Source organism: Mustela nigripes, chromosome 1 (assembly GCF_022355385.1).
Source record: "Mustela nigripes isolate SB6536 chromosome 1, MUSNIG.SB6536, whole genome shotgun sequence".
In the NCBI taxonomy this organism is placed as follows: domain Eukaryota; kingdom Metazoa; phylum Chordata; class Mammalia; order Carnivora; family Mustelidae; genus Mustela; species Mustela nigripes.
This window is the reverse complement of record NC_081557.1, coordinates 216004101-216020507: the sequence shown is the minus strand read 5'-3', so window position 1 is coordinate 216020507 and position 16407 is coordinate 216004101. Positions and strand designations below refer to the sequence as shown.

The window sequence follows — 16407 nt, the reverse complement described above, 5'->3', positions numbered from 1 at the left end:
AATAAGATTAAAAAAGAAATTATGTATGAGATTAATATCAGCTAGGCTTCAAGTGAGCATTTGGAGACTGCACTGAATACCTTACATGACTTTCAGTGATATGTTTATTAAGTATCCTTTGCTGCTGCTGCTGCCATCACTACTAGTCTGGTTTCTTGTCTGAGATTAAGGTAGGTGAACTTGTCAGCTGAGATGTTAAACTGTAATTAAGAGAGCCATGTGGTTTTATGATGTTGTGTTTATGCTGTTTACAAATGGAGTCTGTTGTTATTCTATTAGGAAAATACTGAACAGTTTTTATAGTTCAGTTCAGAAGGTATTTCTCTGTCTGCTAATGAAGGCAATAAAATTACCCATCTTGTTTTTCAGTGCTGAGCCTTTGTTTTCCGAGGCTAAAGACAGAAGAAAAATGTTATGTTCTGTTTAAGATGGATACCATATTTTATTAATCCTGAAGAATAAAAATATACATCTAGATTATTCATGTTGCTTTCAATCTAATACTCTTGACTCTAGGCATGGAAGAGACAGGTGATACTTCAAAATTCCAAATTGAGGCATCCCATTCATCTGCTTTAAAATCTTTTAATGGCTTCTGATTGTCCTTAGGATAAAAATTAAAATCCTGAAACTGCCAAAATCCAGCTCCTGTCTACCAGGTCTCATCTGGTGTGTGTCTTTTGTTTGGTCCTCATTCTGGTTATCTCTCATTTTCTTCAATATGTCATACACTTTGGCCTCAGAACATTCACACATGCTAGTGCCTCTCTGTAGAAGCCACTCTCTACCCCTACCAATTTATTCTAAATAAAACGTACTCTTCTTTTTTTCAGGTCTTTTAAACATCACGTCTCTAAGGAAACCTCTCTATACCTCCTAAATTTCATGTGTACACACACACACACACACTCACTGATGTGTGTGTGTGCACATTCTGTTAATTTCCCACCAAAATTTAGTTTGGGTCTCTTATTTACTCATAGCATCATGTGTTCTTTTGTAGCACTATTACCCCTATAATTATTTGTTTCCATCATCTTATTTTGTGGTTTCTGTTTGTTAAGCTTTTTCCCCCATCCTTTATTTTCTTTTAGGTTGCGTTTTCCCCCTTATTTCACTTTTTTTTTCTTTTGCTGACCATTCCTTCCTATATCTCAGATTTTCCTCTGGGAACAAAAATTCTTATAGTAAACAGAATTCTCTTAATTCCATTGATAGCAAATTTCCAGGTTTTTTTCAGTTTCTTACTCTTTTTTTTTTTTAATGTACTTAAAGGGATAATTTTTCTCGGTATACAACTTTAGGCTGACAATTACTTTTTTTGTCAGTATCGCTACTCTGAGAGTGTCCTGACTTCCTTTGTTGCTATAACTACAATTAATCAGCTTTCCTTTATAAGTAATCTTCATACTCTGTAACTCTTAACAACTCTTTCTCTGTACGCATGTTTTGTTTATGGATTCTGTAGGTTGTCTTGGATATGTTTGAGTATAGATTAATTTTATTTATTCTGATTGGTAATCATATGGTTTCTATAACTTAGGACAAATGTCTTTCATCATTTGTGATTTTTTTTAGCCATTATCTTTTTTTAAATTTAATTTTATTTTTTTTCAGTGTTCCAAAATTCATTGTTTATGTACTACACTCACTGCTCCATGCAATACATACCCTCCATAATACCCACCACCAGGCTCACCCCCCACCAAACCCTCAGTTTGTTTCTCAGAGTCCTCAGTCTCTCATGGTTTATCTCCCCTTCCAGTTTCCCCCAACTCATTTCTCTTCTCCATCTCCCAATGTCTTCTGTGCCATTATCTTTTCAAATGTATTGTAACTCTCACTTTATCACCTGTCAGAATCTACTGAGACATATTTTGGATCCTCTCATTCTATCCTCTATATCACTTATCTTCTTTTATATCTTCCATTTCTTCGTTTCCTTTTGTTGCATCTTGATTGGTGTATTTAGAACAATCTCCAAATTCACTTATTCTCCCCTGAACTGTTCTGATTACTGCTTAACCTGTATCTTGAATTTGTTACTACATTTTTCATTTCCAGAATTATTTGTAACATTTTTTAAAATGCCAGTCAGTGTGCCTGTAATTTTACAAAAGAATCAATAAGCGAGATACCAAAAGTGATTTAGGAGGATTATTTTAGGTAAGGTGGTCAGAAACGTCTCCCTGAGGAGAGGCTTGAATAATGAGAAGTCCTCCACATGAAGGTTTGAGGACAAGGCAGAAGAAATATCAAAAACAAAGACAAAAATTTCAGATAGCAAAAAAGGGCAGGAACAAATCAGTTATATTTGAGGAACCATATGAAGATTTCCTCAGTTACTTAAAAATCAGGAGACTATTCAAAGCTTTTTCTATAAAGTCAGATTATAAAGTGTGAAGAAATATAATTGTCACAGAAAGTATGAACTTGATGTTTCACTTTTTTGTCTTGTAAAGAATATCACAAGCAAATACCTACCAATACACTCTACAATCAGATGTTCCTTAAATGTTGCCATGTAAACAAACCAACACTTGACTAACCTACTAAGCTATATGAAGCATAAAAAGGAGAGGAAGAGAGGGGAGAGAAAGAAGAGCAGAAGGAAAAGATAAACTTCCTTATAGCCATTACATTTTTCCTGAATATTTCTTGCAGTTTGATAGAACGTTGGCCACTGTAGCAACACGTGGTTTTTAAGTGACAATACTTTGGATTCTAGTATTTATTCTTCGTAATTTTTTTCATCTATTTTCCCTCTAAAGTGATAACTTTCATAATGTGTATCTTAATATAACTTTGAAGTTATCAGTTTGCCAATATTGTGTTCTTGTGCTTAGATTGGAAAAAAAAAAATTTTTTTTTGTTTAAAATCTTCCTCACCGGCACCTAGGTGGCTCAGTCATTAAGTGGCTGCCTTTGGCCCAGGTCATGATCCCAGGGTTCTGGGATCGAGCCCAGGCATTGGGCTTCGTGCTCAGTGGGAAGCCTGTTTCTCCCTCTCCCCCTTCCCCTGCTTGTGTTCCCTCTCTCGCTGTGTCTCTCTCTGTCAAATAAATAAATAAAATCTTTTAAAAAATAATAAAATCTTTTCTTAATTTTCTGTTACATGAAGAACAAAATTTAAATTTATTTCCATGACTTTGCTAAGATCTTGCCCCTGCCCACCTCTCCATTTTATATATAAAATACGTGTGTGTGTGTGTGTGTTATTCATTGAGGGCATTATTTATAATAGCAAAGGGTTGGAAATATATTCTCATTTGCAAAAAAAAGCATGGTTACTTATAAGGGGATGCAGTAGGTGAGGCAGAGGAGACAGGATGAAAGTGCTGTGAAGGGATTTTGTTATATAGTTTTATGTAAATATTCTGTGTATTCCAAAGAATATACATTTTTTTTAATAGAGCAATCCCTAAAATTTCAGAAAGAATGTTACAATCAATTTGGCTGCATTATTTTAGTAACGTAGTGACACTAAGGAAAGAATTATGTCAGGTAACTTTAGCCAGTATTTTGACTACATTCTTAGTAGAATGTATTTTAAGGACAAAGAGTGCTTCAAAGAAGTCCTTTAGGTAATATTAGTAATAATATTGCCATTGTTTGTTCTTTTGAATCTAGATGATAAATATGTAATCATGTAACATTGTTAGGGAACCAAGACTTCCAGGGTAAGAGAAGAAGCACAGGAGTAAAATCAAAGAAGTACAAGTCCTGTAATATTACATGTGGATTGGAAATGTCAGGAAAATTCACATTTTTTTTCTATTCAAAAATATGGATTTCTTAGACTGCTGAAGTACCCTAAAAGCAATGACAGTTCAGTTGAACCTAGACCCACATTATGATCTCTAAACATTATTTTCCTTTAAAAGGAAGCTGGCCTTCTTGTAATCCTGGTGCAGATCAGAAAGTGTAAGAAATAAGCCTAGGACGTCTTGTGCCAGCAAGCAAGGAAGCTCCAAAGTAATTTGTCAGCAGAATACAGAAGCCAATGTTAAGAGTTCCCCATTGGCCATATGAGAACATTTGAGCATCAGCTGAAGCATGCTGAATGTTTTAAAATCCATTCATTTATGATAATCAGAAAATGGAAGTGTCCCTCAAAGTCTTTAGTCCACACTGGGGGTACACAGTGTACCATAGTGTACAAATGAGCAATTAAAGGGAAAAGTTAAGCATTTGTCTTCCTTCCTTCCTTCCTTCCTTCCTTCCTTCCTTCCTTCCTTCCTTCCTCATTCATTCATTCATTCATTCATTTCAGGACCAAATAGCCATCATTTAAGAAAGATTCTTAAAGGGGCACCTGGGTGGCTCAGAGGGTTAAGCATCTGACTTTGGCTCAGGTCATGATCTCAGAGTCCTGGGATCAGAGCCAGGCCTCAGTCTCCCTTTCCCTCTGCTGCTCCCCCTACTTGTGCTCTCTCTCTCTCTCTCAAATAAATAAAATCTTAAAAAAAAAAAAAGATTCTTAAAGAATTTCAGCTAATAAATATGGGAAACATGATAAAACTGTTAGAGGAAAGTCTGTTTGGGGAACCGAAACTGTACAGTGGAGGGCGTCGTCAGATTATCACCATCATAACACACTGATCACTAGAGCTTCATAGAAATTCCGACTTTATGTGCCTCATGATATGTTGCATTGCTTTTGAAGTATTCTTGCCCAAAACACTAAATATGAATCTAGGCAGTTATTTAGGCCAGTGGTTCTCGAATATGGTTCAGGAAATTCTTGGAGCACCTGAAACTTTTTTGGGGGATACCCCAGGTCAAAACGAATAATATGTTATTTGTCCTTTTCACTCTCTTTCTTTCCCAAGTATGTAATGAAGTCCGCCAGAGACTACTAGTGTATCTAAATATATTGAATACAGAAGCGTGTATGATGACAATCTGGCTAACTTCTATTAAGCTAGACATTAAAGAGATTTGCAAAATTATTTTAAAATCACAGTTTTACTTTGAAAATGTCATTTTTTGTTAAAATGTTTTTAAAAACATTAACATTTGTAGAGTTATTGTTATCAATTAGGAATTTTTTTGAACTTAATCAGTTTAATTTACAATATGGTAAATATAGATTGAGGTAACTCACCTAAACAAAAGCTCTTTGAAGTTCACAGTATTTTTTTTTTAAGATTTTATATATTTATTTATTAGAGAGAACAAGCAGGGGGAGTGGCAAGCAGAGGGAGAGGGAGAAACACACTCCCACTGAGCAGGCAGCCTGATGCCTGGGCTCAATCCCAGGACCTTGGGATTATGACATGGGCCAAAGGCAGCCACTTAACAAACTGAGCTACCCAGGCGCCCACAGTTGTTTTTTTTTTTTAATTTTATTTTTTCAGTGTTCCAAAATTCATTGTTTATGTACCACAGCCAGTGCTTTTTAAGAGTTAAAAAAAAATTATGAGATCCGAAGTTTGAGAAGCATTTGCTTCATTTATTTATCATTAACATGTAATTATTATTTGCCCCAGGGGTACAGATCTGTGAATCAACAGGCTTACACATTTCACAGCACTCACCATAGTACATAGCACCCCCAATGTCCATAACCCAGCCACCCTATCCCTACTCCCCACCCCCACAGAGCAACCCTCAGTTTGTTTTGTGAGATAAGGACTCTTATGCTTTATCTCCCTCCCGATCCCATTTTGTTTCATTTTTTCCTTCCCTAACTCCCAAAACCCCCTACCCTGCCTTTCAAATTCCTCATACCAGAGAGATCATATGATAATTGTCTTTCTCTGGTTGGGTTATTTCACTTAGCATAATACCCTCTAGTTCCATCATATCATTGCAAATGGCAAGATTTCGTTTCTTTTGATGGCTGCATAGTATTCCATTGTATATATGTACCACATCTTCTTTATTCATTCATCTGTTGATGGACATCTAGGGAGAACCATTTGCTTTAGAGTTAATTCCAAGTTTATCAGAATTATTGATAAAAAGAACAAAGGAAGTGACACCACAGGAGACAGAACAAACCATAATGTAAAATGTTCTCTAGTAGTCTCAATTACCTAGCTGCTTCTGGCTGGCTCAGTTGGAAGAGCATGTGACTTTTGATCTCAGGGTTGTGAGTTTGAGCCCCATGGTGGGTGTAGAGATTCCTAAAATAAACTTTAAAAAAGAAGTATCATGACTCATTAGAGAAAATTTCAGTACAAACCAGGTGTTAGACAATAGCAAGGAATTGATATAATTGTGTATGAAAATGTTTGTATGTTTTAAAGATTCATGATAGTAGAAATGATGTAACACTGGAATTAGCTTTAAAATACTTAATTAAAGGGGCACTTGGATGGCTCAGTGGGTTAAGGACTCCGCCTTTGACTCAGGTCATGATCCCAAGGTTCTGGGATAAAGCCCCGCATCAGGCTCTCTGCTCATCGGGGAGCATGCTTTCCTTCCTCTCTCTCTGCCTGCCTCTCTGCCTACTTGTGATCTCTATCTGTCAAATAAATAAATAAAATCTTTAAAAATAAAATACTTAAGTAAATAGGGATAAATGGAGTGAGTATAGCAAAAATCTAGTTAATTATTAAACTGAAGAGAGGATGTAAAGGAGAATCATGCTATATTTTTGTATGTTTGAATTTTATCTTAATAAAATTTATTTTTTAAAAAAGGAGATGACCTCAGAGGCTTTGCCTGATTATTTATTCCAGCATAGTAACCCCTTTCCACCTGCCACTGTGTCCTGTCACTCTGTTTTATTTTCATTATGTTTTATCACCTTGGGAAAAACATTTTTTAATGATTTGTTTGTCTTTTCTTTGTCTTCCCCTCTAGAATGTAAGTTCCATGAAAGCAAGAGTCTTGTTCCCTTACTGTTTCTTGTGTGCCTAAAAAATGACTAGCATATTGTATCCATTCAATAAGTCTTAACTGAATAATTGAACTATAAAAGCTATGTATTTATAGGAAAACTAGAAAATAAACCAATAAAGAAAATAAAAATTATTCTTTTCTTACCTATCAAGCGGTGACTGCTCCTGTTGAGTTTTCAATCCTTCCGAATCACTTTCTGGGAAAAAATACACACACTCACTCTCTCTGTCTTCCCAGAACTCACTCCCACAAATTGTAAATTATATAATCTTTTGCAACTTGTGTTATAGAAAATAATATTTTTAAATATTCTTATATTACTAAATATTTTTCTACAGAATCATTTAGTTGAATAGTGTTCTGTTTTGTGGAAGTATTACATATTTAATTCTGTCTCTAGATATGTAAGTAAATATGCTCAAGCTAAGACTTTGCACTCAATCTTAACTTTTACCTTAGGAAGCATTCCTAGAAGTAAAATTGCTGCATCAAGATTCACATGCATAAAGCTGTTATAAATCAAGATATTGGGTGTGGGAGTAAGTTAGTGGTCAGAGGGGAGATAATATGGGGGCTATCTCTTAGCTGATGGTGGTGATCTAGGTACTGTTTACATAGGACTGTTTCGTTTGTGAAAATTCATTATACTTCTGTGCGTTTTTATTATGAATGTCATATTTCAATAAAAAGTTTTTCAAAACATGAATCGTTTTGGATAAGCATGACAGAGGCTATCAAGTATATGATCAACAAATGGAAAGTCTTTCAGTATGGCATTGTTGTATTGAGCATATGTCCCACATTTTAAGTGAAATGTTTGGTTAAAACTTGAACTTATAGAATAAGGTAATGTAATACTTGGGATAAAAAAGAGAACTTGTTTTTAAGAATATTTTTTAAGTGTGGACTTGAAGATTTTTGAAATTTTGTTTCAATTCATTTCTTGTAGGGGTAATTGAAGAAAGAAAAAACTGTAATGAAATTCTAAAATGGTATTGGGTGGAAGTACTTAGATAATTTTTACATCCTAAATTCACTATAAGTACTTGATTTATATTGTCTTTTATTGACAAATAGTAGATGAATGAATTATATGGGTTTCAGATATATATGCACTAAATAAAACATCGGAAAGGCTATAACTTTCCCTTTTAAGAACTTGTTTGCTTGTCGAGGGAGGCAAATAAGGAAAGGAAAACCAATGTTAAAACTTAATTGATGTGCTGCTCTTATTTTTTATTGGTTATTCCCCCCATGACTCTGAAACTTTTACCCGTTGGTTAAACCACTAACAATAAAAATAATTTAAAAATAAATTTGGATAAACATAAGGGAATGCTTTTATGCTTTGGTATTATTGTGTTAACAAGTCTTGTTAACAAGTTTGTGTTAATAAGTTTTAGTATATGTATGCAAGTATGTGCCCACACATTTCTTTTAACTGCTCAGATCCTCATGAAAGATCAGCATTGTTGTCATGTGGTATATTTATTTCCAGGTTTGTTCTATATCTGATTTTTTTTTTGGCTTTTTATATGTTTAGTTGTCTATTATCTCTATTCAAGTTTATATCCTACCTCTTAAAAACACTGTAATAGCAATTGCAGTGTTCAGTGTTTTATTAATTACCTTAATGGATATGCTAGACCTAAATATTCAGGTTTGTAAAAAAATTGTATTGATCAGTAATATTGAAATCTTTGGTATATCTTTGTACATAAAGGCATTTTCGTGTTAAATATTTTCTTAAAATAGATACCCAGAAAAGTGTGAACATTTTTAAGATTTTTGATGACGTATTGCTATAATGTTTCCAAAAGGGTTATGTTCTTGAACTAGCAATGTTTAACCATGTCAAGTTTATTACACCATTACCAACATTGTAATTTGATTTTCAAAATATCATAGATTAGAATTATAGTTAAATGCAGACTCTGGAACATGGCTGCCTGAGTTTGAATGACATTCTCACTATTTAGAACTCTGTCACTGTGGGTAGGATAATAAACCTCTCTATCACTTTTAGTTTTATCATCAAAATTTCCACATTAGTAAAACCTTTAGTGCATACTTTATGTGCACTGTAGAAAAATATTAGTTGTATATATTTAGATTTTTTGTGAGTTATTAATGTTTTCTAGAAATCAGTTGAATATAAATGAATTAGTAATCCATAGGAATCTATGAGTCTAGGCATCTCCTAGAGAGTACAGTTAAGACCAGAAAGAACTAGGATGACTAAGATAATAAATTGAGGGGCTAAAATAAAGACAAGACCCAGGCACCTAGGTAGTACAGTCAGCTGAGCATTTGTCCTTTAGTTTCGGCTCAGGTCATGGTCTTGGGTCATGGATCAAGCCCCACATGGGGCCCCACACTCAGCACAGAGTCTGCTTGGGATTTCACTCCCTTTTCCTCTGCCCCTCCCCCCTCCTCCCCATCCACACCTATGCTCTCTCGCTCGTGCTCTCTCTCTCATAAATAAATCTTTTTTTTTAAAAAGACAGGACCCATATAAGGAGATAAGAAGTGATCCAAGACGTAAGGTAGAAATAGCTTAAAGGTATTCATTAAAACTGTAATATAAATTTGCAGCTTGCATCAAACATTAATGTTAAGTAGCAGTGATTTTGATGAACATTTCATTGCTAGTAATTGCCATTTTTGTGAAATTTAATTTGGAATATTCTCCCCCTTCTAGACAACATAAAATTTATGTGATATTTTCCTCTCACTAAAATTCACTTGCTTTCATATACTGAATCTTACTAATATTTACATATTTAATATTGATGAGAGATTATGTGGTTTCAGAGAACTTTTATCTCATATTCTCTCCTGTATGGACTGAGCTTCATGTTTTCAGGCTCTGGCTTAAGGGGGGGGGGGGGGGGGGAGTCTTGTGAGAAAATCAGCCAGGTAATGATACTTAATTGCATGTAAATCTTAAATAGATTCTAAAAATAGTTACTAACTTCCCTATTAGACTTGAAGTGCTAAACTAAGCAAATTATAACACATCGTAAATACAGTATAAAAGAATATAAAGGGTATTAGGAGGAAATTCAGAAAACATTTGAGGGGATGGATGATCCTGAAGGATGTGTAGAAATTAACTTGTCAGGCCAAGAGAACACAGAACATACTTTGAAGAATGGACAAAGGCTGTAAGATGAGAGATTTAAAAAAAAAAATGGTATCCTTGGAGGGGTGAAAAACAATTTTGTATTATGACAGTTGCACTTGTCTTCTTTGAATAGATCCTTGATTAGGAATTTGCATGAAAATAGAACTGAAAACAATTTATAAATGAATAAATCAAATCTTGATTTTAACAGAAGGTGAATTCTAAAAAAAAATTAACCCCATAATGTTTTGATATCAAGAAATTTCCCAGGGGCACCTGGGTGGCTCAGTTGTTAAGTGTCTGCCTTCCGCTCTGGTCATGATCCCATGGTCCTGGGATCAAGCCCCTCATTGGGCTCCCTGTTTGTTGGGGAGCCTGTTTTTTCCTTTCCCACTCCCCCTGCTTGTGTTCCCTCTCTCGCTGTGTCTCTCTCTCTGTCAAATGAATAAATAAAATCTTAGGAAAAAAAAAAAAGAAAGAAATAGCCCAGCTTGGTTATGGTTTCAGTTTTTCAAGAATCAGTCCGTTTTAAAAGTTGTATCTGATAGTACAATATCTACAATTACTTGACCCTGTTGAAAGAAACTGGCCTCTAATTCTATACATTTTACATTAGTGGTTGATCAAAAATAAGTAAATTGTAGTGTTACGACCCAGTCTATAATCAGCAAATGGGAATAATTTGTATTTATTATTAGGTAACTTTCAAATATAGAGAAATATACTGCTTAATAATCATGCTTCTGTCATCCAGAACTAATAAATGTGTTATTTGATCATGTTTGCTTCTGATATGCTTTCTCTTAAGGAACTGTCACATCCTTTTGTTTACTCTTAGAAGCAACATCTGATAATGCCTATTTATGCATTTATAAGTAAAATAATTTTGTGTTCTTTAAAAATTCACAGTGATGCATACTAAATGCACTTTTGTTAATTTATTCCTATAACTTGCTTTCTTACCAAGTTAGCAAAAATTAAAAATCTCTACAACACCAAATGTCATCAAGGATATGGTAAAAAAAATTGGTGATATCTACTAAATTCCAAAATGTTAATTAAGTCCAGCACTTATACCTCTAGGTGTATATCTTATAAAAATTCATATACATGAATGCAAGAAACATTTAGGGTTTTCATTTCAGTATTGTTTGTTAAGTGTAAAACAAAACAACCTAGGTACCTACCAATAGTTGAATGGCAAATAAATCTCAGTCCTTGTCTTCTATTTATTTTATATTGCCCTAGAGCATAATAAGTGCTTAGTTTTGGGGGTTGCCTGGATGGCTCAGTTGGCTAAGCATCTGTCTTCTGCTCAGGTCATGATCTCAGGGTACTGGGATCAAGTCCCGTGTTGGGCTCCCTACTTAGTGGGAGTTTGCTTCTCTCTCTCCCCCTCACCCCTGCTAGTTCTCGCTCTCTGTCTCAAAAAAATGAATAAAATATTTTAAAAAGGGGTGCCTGCCTGCATGGCTCAGTAAGTTAAGCATTTGCCTTCAGCTCAGGTCATGATCCCTGGGTCCTGGGTTTGAGCTCCATGTGAGGTTCCCTGCAGCTGGGAGCCTGCTGCTCTCTCTCCCTCTGCCATTCCTCCACCCCTCACCCCCAAATTGTGCTCAGATGAATAAATAAAATCTTTTTTTAAAAAAGATATAGTTTAGTTTCTATCCATCAAGTTAATCATTAGAACTTTGGAAATATATACACAAAACAACCTAGTTATGATGTGCCATCTCCATTGTGAAGGAGTGATACTTATAGATGTAATCGCTTCAGCTAGATCTAAATCAGCAGCAGGAGCAAGAAAATGCCCTTTCTCCCCATTCCTGATTTTTTTTTTTTTTCTTTTCTCTGAATCCTTCTTCCCAAGCTATTTCTCCCCTTCTCTTACTGTTTTTTGCTTTTCTAATTTGGATAAACCTAGAAATAACGCTCTGATTTTTCTAGCTCTTGAGTTACAGCTTTTATTATGTATAAAGAAGTAATGATATCAGCAAAATACTTTAGTGTAGGTCAAAGCACTACTAATAAAAAGTGAGATTTTCTATGATAACTAAAATTTCTCTAAAAGTTCTTTACTTACACATTTATGTATCTTGTATTTAGTACATAAATGCTCATTGATTATGTAGTTTTCCTGTGTGGCAGAAATATGTTGGAGTATATTTTGTTTTCACTGGATAACAGACTATAATGTGTTACTTCTAGAGCAAAACTTTTAACATATGTACTGCATATCAAGAGAAGGCTATGGGGAAAAAAATAAAGCATTTCTCACCTTGGTCACTGTTTAGAGTTTCAAAAGAAGAAGAATCAGGAGTATAAGCTTGATTTGGGTAGCTTCTTAAAGGTGGAACAGGACTTAGGTCTAGTTCATCCTTCAGATTTAGATTATTCCTAACCAGGGCCATGTGTCTAGGAATAGCCCAAAAAGGACAAGAATGCCTTTATTGTCTTAGCTGGAGAGCTATAGCTTAATTTGCATAGTTAATGTAAAGGAGAGAGAGGCGTTCCTGTACCTCCTTTTCTTATTTCTGGTGTGAAATAATTAACTTTAAATTAACTATATCAAACGTCTAAAAGTTTAGAATAGGAAAAATTTCATTCATTCATTTTGTAACATTGACTAGGAATAACACATTTATGGAGAATGTGTTTTGTGTGCTGCATACTATGTAAAACTTGAGCAGAATCAAAACTGGTGCATTCGGAGGTAAATCTGAATATGGATTAGGTAGTAATGATTTTTTGAAGAAGATGATCTTATGAGACCTTGAAATAATAAAATCCTAATTGCTGAAGGAGAGAAATGAGATAGTAAAAGAGAAGACTAATATTCAATTCTTTCTTCTTTTAGTAGGTTACAGCACTCTACTATTTATGAAATACAAATGAATAAGATTCCTGACCTGAGGAATTCAGTCTTGTGGGATAAATATGTACATATATATGTGTTTATGTGTGTAGAGGGATATATATAGATAATTGCAAGACAGTCTCATAAGTGTCATTAAGTATAAATTATAAGTGTTGATTCAAGGGAAACAGTAATTGGGTTCTACTTGGGGGCATATGGATGAATTTTGGAACACTGAAAAAAAAAAAAATTAAACTGAGTAGGAGTTTGACAAGTTGAAAAGGTAGAACCTTCTTGGCAGAGTACTGGAATTTGAGAGACCTGACACCATGTAGCATTTGTGAGGAACTGCAAGGAAGAATGAGGGTTGAGTTGAGTTGGAGACAAAGCACAAAAGATTGAGCCAGGCAGATAACCTGGGGCAGGGTGCTTCACTTAACAGTTTTTCAAGGTACTGTGTACCATATGTTTTGTTTACCTATCCAGTCTTCTCTTTTGCTTCTTCAGAGTTCTACTCAGCAGATATTTACTGAATAACAGGCACTATTCTAGGCAGTGGGGTGGGGGTATGTGGGTGAATAAAATAGACATGGTCTTTGTCTTCACGTAGCTTATGGTCTGCATGGCTAACGCCGGTAAGTATGTAAGCAACTAGAATATAGTGTGCTAAATGCTAAATAATATAGGTAAGTGTGGCAGGTATAGGAACCTAAAATAATGACAACCAAATTCAAGTTGTGGCCTGAATGACTGAATGATGAGTAAGATTTGATGAGAACTAGGATGAGTGTGGGGATAGAAGGAAAGGATTAGGAGTCTTCTAACAGAGGAATCTAATGAAGTGTGAAAGCTCAGAGTTGAGAAATACCATAGTGTTTTCCGAACAGGTTTCCCTACACCACTTTAGCCCTTGTGGTCCATTCTCCCCACAGCAGATTGATCCTTTAAAAGTACAAATTAAAACCTTGTTGGTCCTACACTCAGAAACCTGTTTCCTTTCTCTCTCAAAATAAAATTCAGATTTCTTACCATGGCCAACAAGTCCTAATATGATCTGCCTTTGTACATTTCTGAGCTCATTTCACTCAGCCTGGCTTCCAGCTGAGACTTTGCTCTTTGCTATTCCTCAGACATTTCAAAAATGATTCCATAACACAGCCTTTGTATAAACTGATCCTTACAGAAGCTTTTCCCTGATAATATATTTGGTTGGTCATGGTTCGCACCATGACAATAGGTACTGTTTATGCCTTTGTTACTGCTGCTTCTAAATTCCTCAAATAGTGCTTTGAACACAGTAGGCACTCAATGAAATTATTGAATTACACATAGGTTATGAGTGAGACATTTTATTTTTCTGTCTTTGTGTCTTGCCAGAGCACCTGAGTGTTAGGTAAATTTATATGGTAACAATAAAACCCAGATGAATTTTTTTTAGACCAACTTAAATTTTTAAGTATATTTTTTAAACGTGTTTTCTTATAGTGATTCTTTATAACTTTTCAATTTTTTAGCTGTCAGTAAAGAAATAGTCACACTGTTCCTTAGTGTTTTGTTTTAAATTCATAATTTATTTTTACTCTTTTCAATCCTTGTCGGATTAACGTGTCTGAATCATTGTTTTTATTTATGTAAATTCAGTGTTGTAATAAAAACAACTACATTTTAATAAATACTTAGGCAGTTGTTTTCTAACAGGCTCTATTTCCTGAAATGTTAATATTGTAGGTTATGTCTTCATCCAGTCACAGATATAAACATATTACATAGCAATGATTCAACTGCTATACATTTCAGTTATTTAAAATAGTAAAATTTTACACTGAGTTGTAAAAAATACCTTGATTATATATAGTCACAGTTTACTTAAAGCATATGTTCCGCATATTGCTAGTCGTAGTAAATGCTAGTTATTGTTCTCTTATTCATCGTCCTTTTTTCTGTGGTCTCTGTTTTGTACAACTTACATCATTCCTACTTTCTTGAAGCATCATCTGGGCAGCCTTGATTAGAAAAAAGTCACGGATAAAGCAGTTAATGGCTGTTCACAGCAGAACAAGGGGAAAAGTAACCAAAGGTTGATTTTAAACAGATATTATATCATAGCCTTCATATGTTTCTTCATATCATTTGGCTATGCCAGCTCCTTCTCTGTTCTTTTTTCCTATGTAGTGCCTTCCCAGTCATGTACTGTTCTTAAACCCACAAGATGAGTTGTTAATAGCCACATGTCAAATACAAGTGTTAATTTTTAGGTTATGAATTAGTAGATCAGCAAAATATGAAATGTTAAAATGTAAGGATTACCTATCTGTCACAAATATAAAGTTTTTTCTCTTGCAAAAATTATAGGGGATGGAGTGTTAGATCTCTCTACAAAGAAAACCAGCATAAAATCTGAAGAGTCATCCATATGTGATCCTTCTTCTGAAAATTCAATGGCTGGGTAAGCAATATCTAGGAAATATAATTTAATATTAATATGAAATTATCTCTTCAGAGAACTCTTAATGCTACTTTGAGTAGATTGACATATTTAGCTTTCCTCCAGAATTTTTGTCACTCATAAGTGTGTGTCTCTCATACCTTTCATTTGTCCTTTCTCTTTCTTTTTTATTCTTTCTGTTAAAGAAAAGTTATCAGAACAATCACCAAACTTTAGTTCATGTTACTAAAATGAACTACCAACTTAATCATAGGCTGCAAACTAAGAAGCAGGACGAATACAAAGAAAATTTAAAATTCAGTATTCAGGAGGCAATTTTAAGGAAAATATGTGATTTCACTATTTAATTTTTTTAAACAATCAACAAATTTTAAAAGTACCATACTTACTAATTCTAACAGCTAGCTTATAGTGTTTACGTTTTTTCACTGTGCTTCAGGTGTGGTGGCAAACTTTACATAATATATATAATAATATATGTCTAGTAAACACCACAGAAAGCCCTTTCATGCTTTGAAAGTTCTCATTAAATAAAATAAATAAATTAATAACAGTGAGATGCTCTTCTGTTGGATTTTTGGATTTTTATTTAGTAACTTTGCATCTTCCCATTAACAAACTGCATAGGAAGCTTTTTTACTATGTTTAAATATTAGAGTGTAACTTGTTTCAACTAAGACTATAGTAGCTTTTGAGTCACAAGGTATAGTTAGCTTCTGTTTGAGAAACTGAAAATTACAATGATATATTTGAAATAGAAAGAACAATTTATAGTATCAAATTATTTTACCCAAATATAACTTACCTACTTATTTCAAATTTTAAGTTTTATCTAGAGAAAAATTAGTCTTGTGGAAATATGGGATGTTTGTGTTTGGAAATATTCTTGCTGCTACAAATTTCCTTTAAAGGGGTTGACTCTTTTATTACTTGTTTAGCGGTAACGTCACGTTTCTACTAACAAAAACTCCTTTAGGATTTGGGTATTTTTTATAATGGAACGCTAATTGTACAAATAAATTATAAGTGTTGCTCTGCAAGCATCTGTCAGAGGAATAGCAACATCATGAGAATATTTTTACAAATACCGAGTTTAGGATTTTATGTTCTTGGAAGGTCTGCCCG

General features: G+C 34.3%; 1 protein-coding gene across 9 annotated transcripts in view; it reads left to right on the top strand.

Annotated features, from left to right (window-relative positions):
* LCORL (ligand dependent nuclear receptor corepressor like) overlaps positions 1-16407 on the top strand; it is a 160283-nt gene that overhangs the window by 107526 nt on the left and 36350 nt on the right. For 6 of the 9 annotated variants that reach the window (XM_059381543.1, XM_059381534.1, XM_059381595.1 and 3 more), the window contains one exon: positions 15189-15282. The exons of the other annotated variants lie outside the window; for them this stretch is intronic. In XM_059381543.1, the coding sequence (XP_059237526.1) occupies positions 15189-15282 (94 nt within the window). The remainder of the gene's footprint in view (positions 1-15188; positions 15283-16407) is intronic. 9 annotated transcript variants of the gene reach the window in all.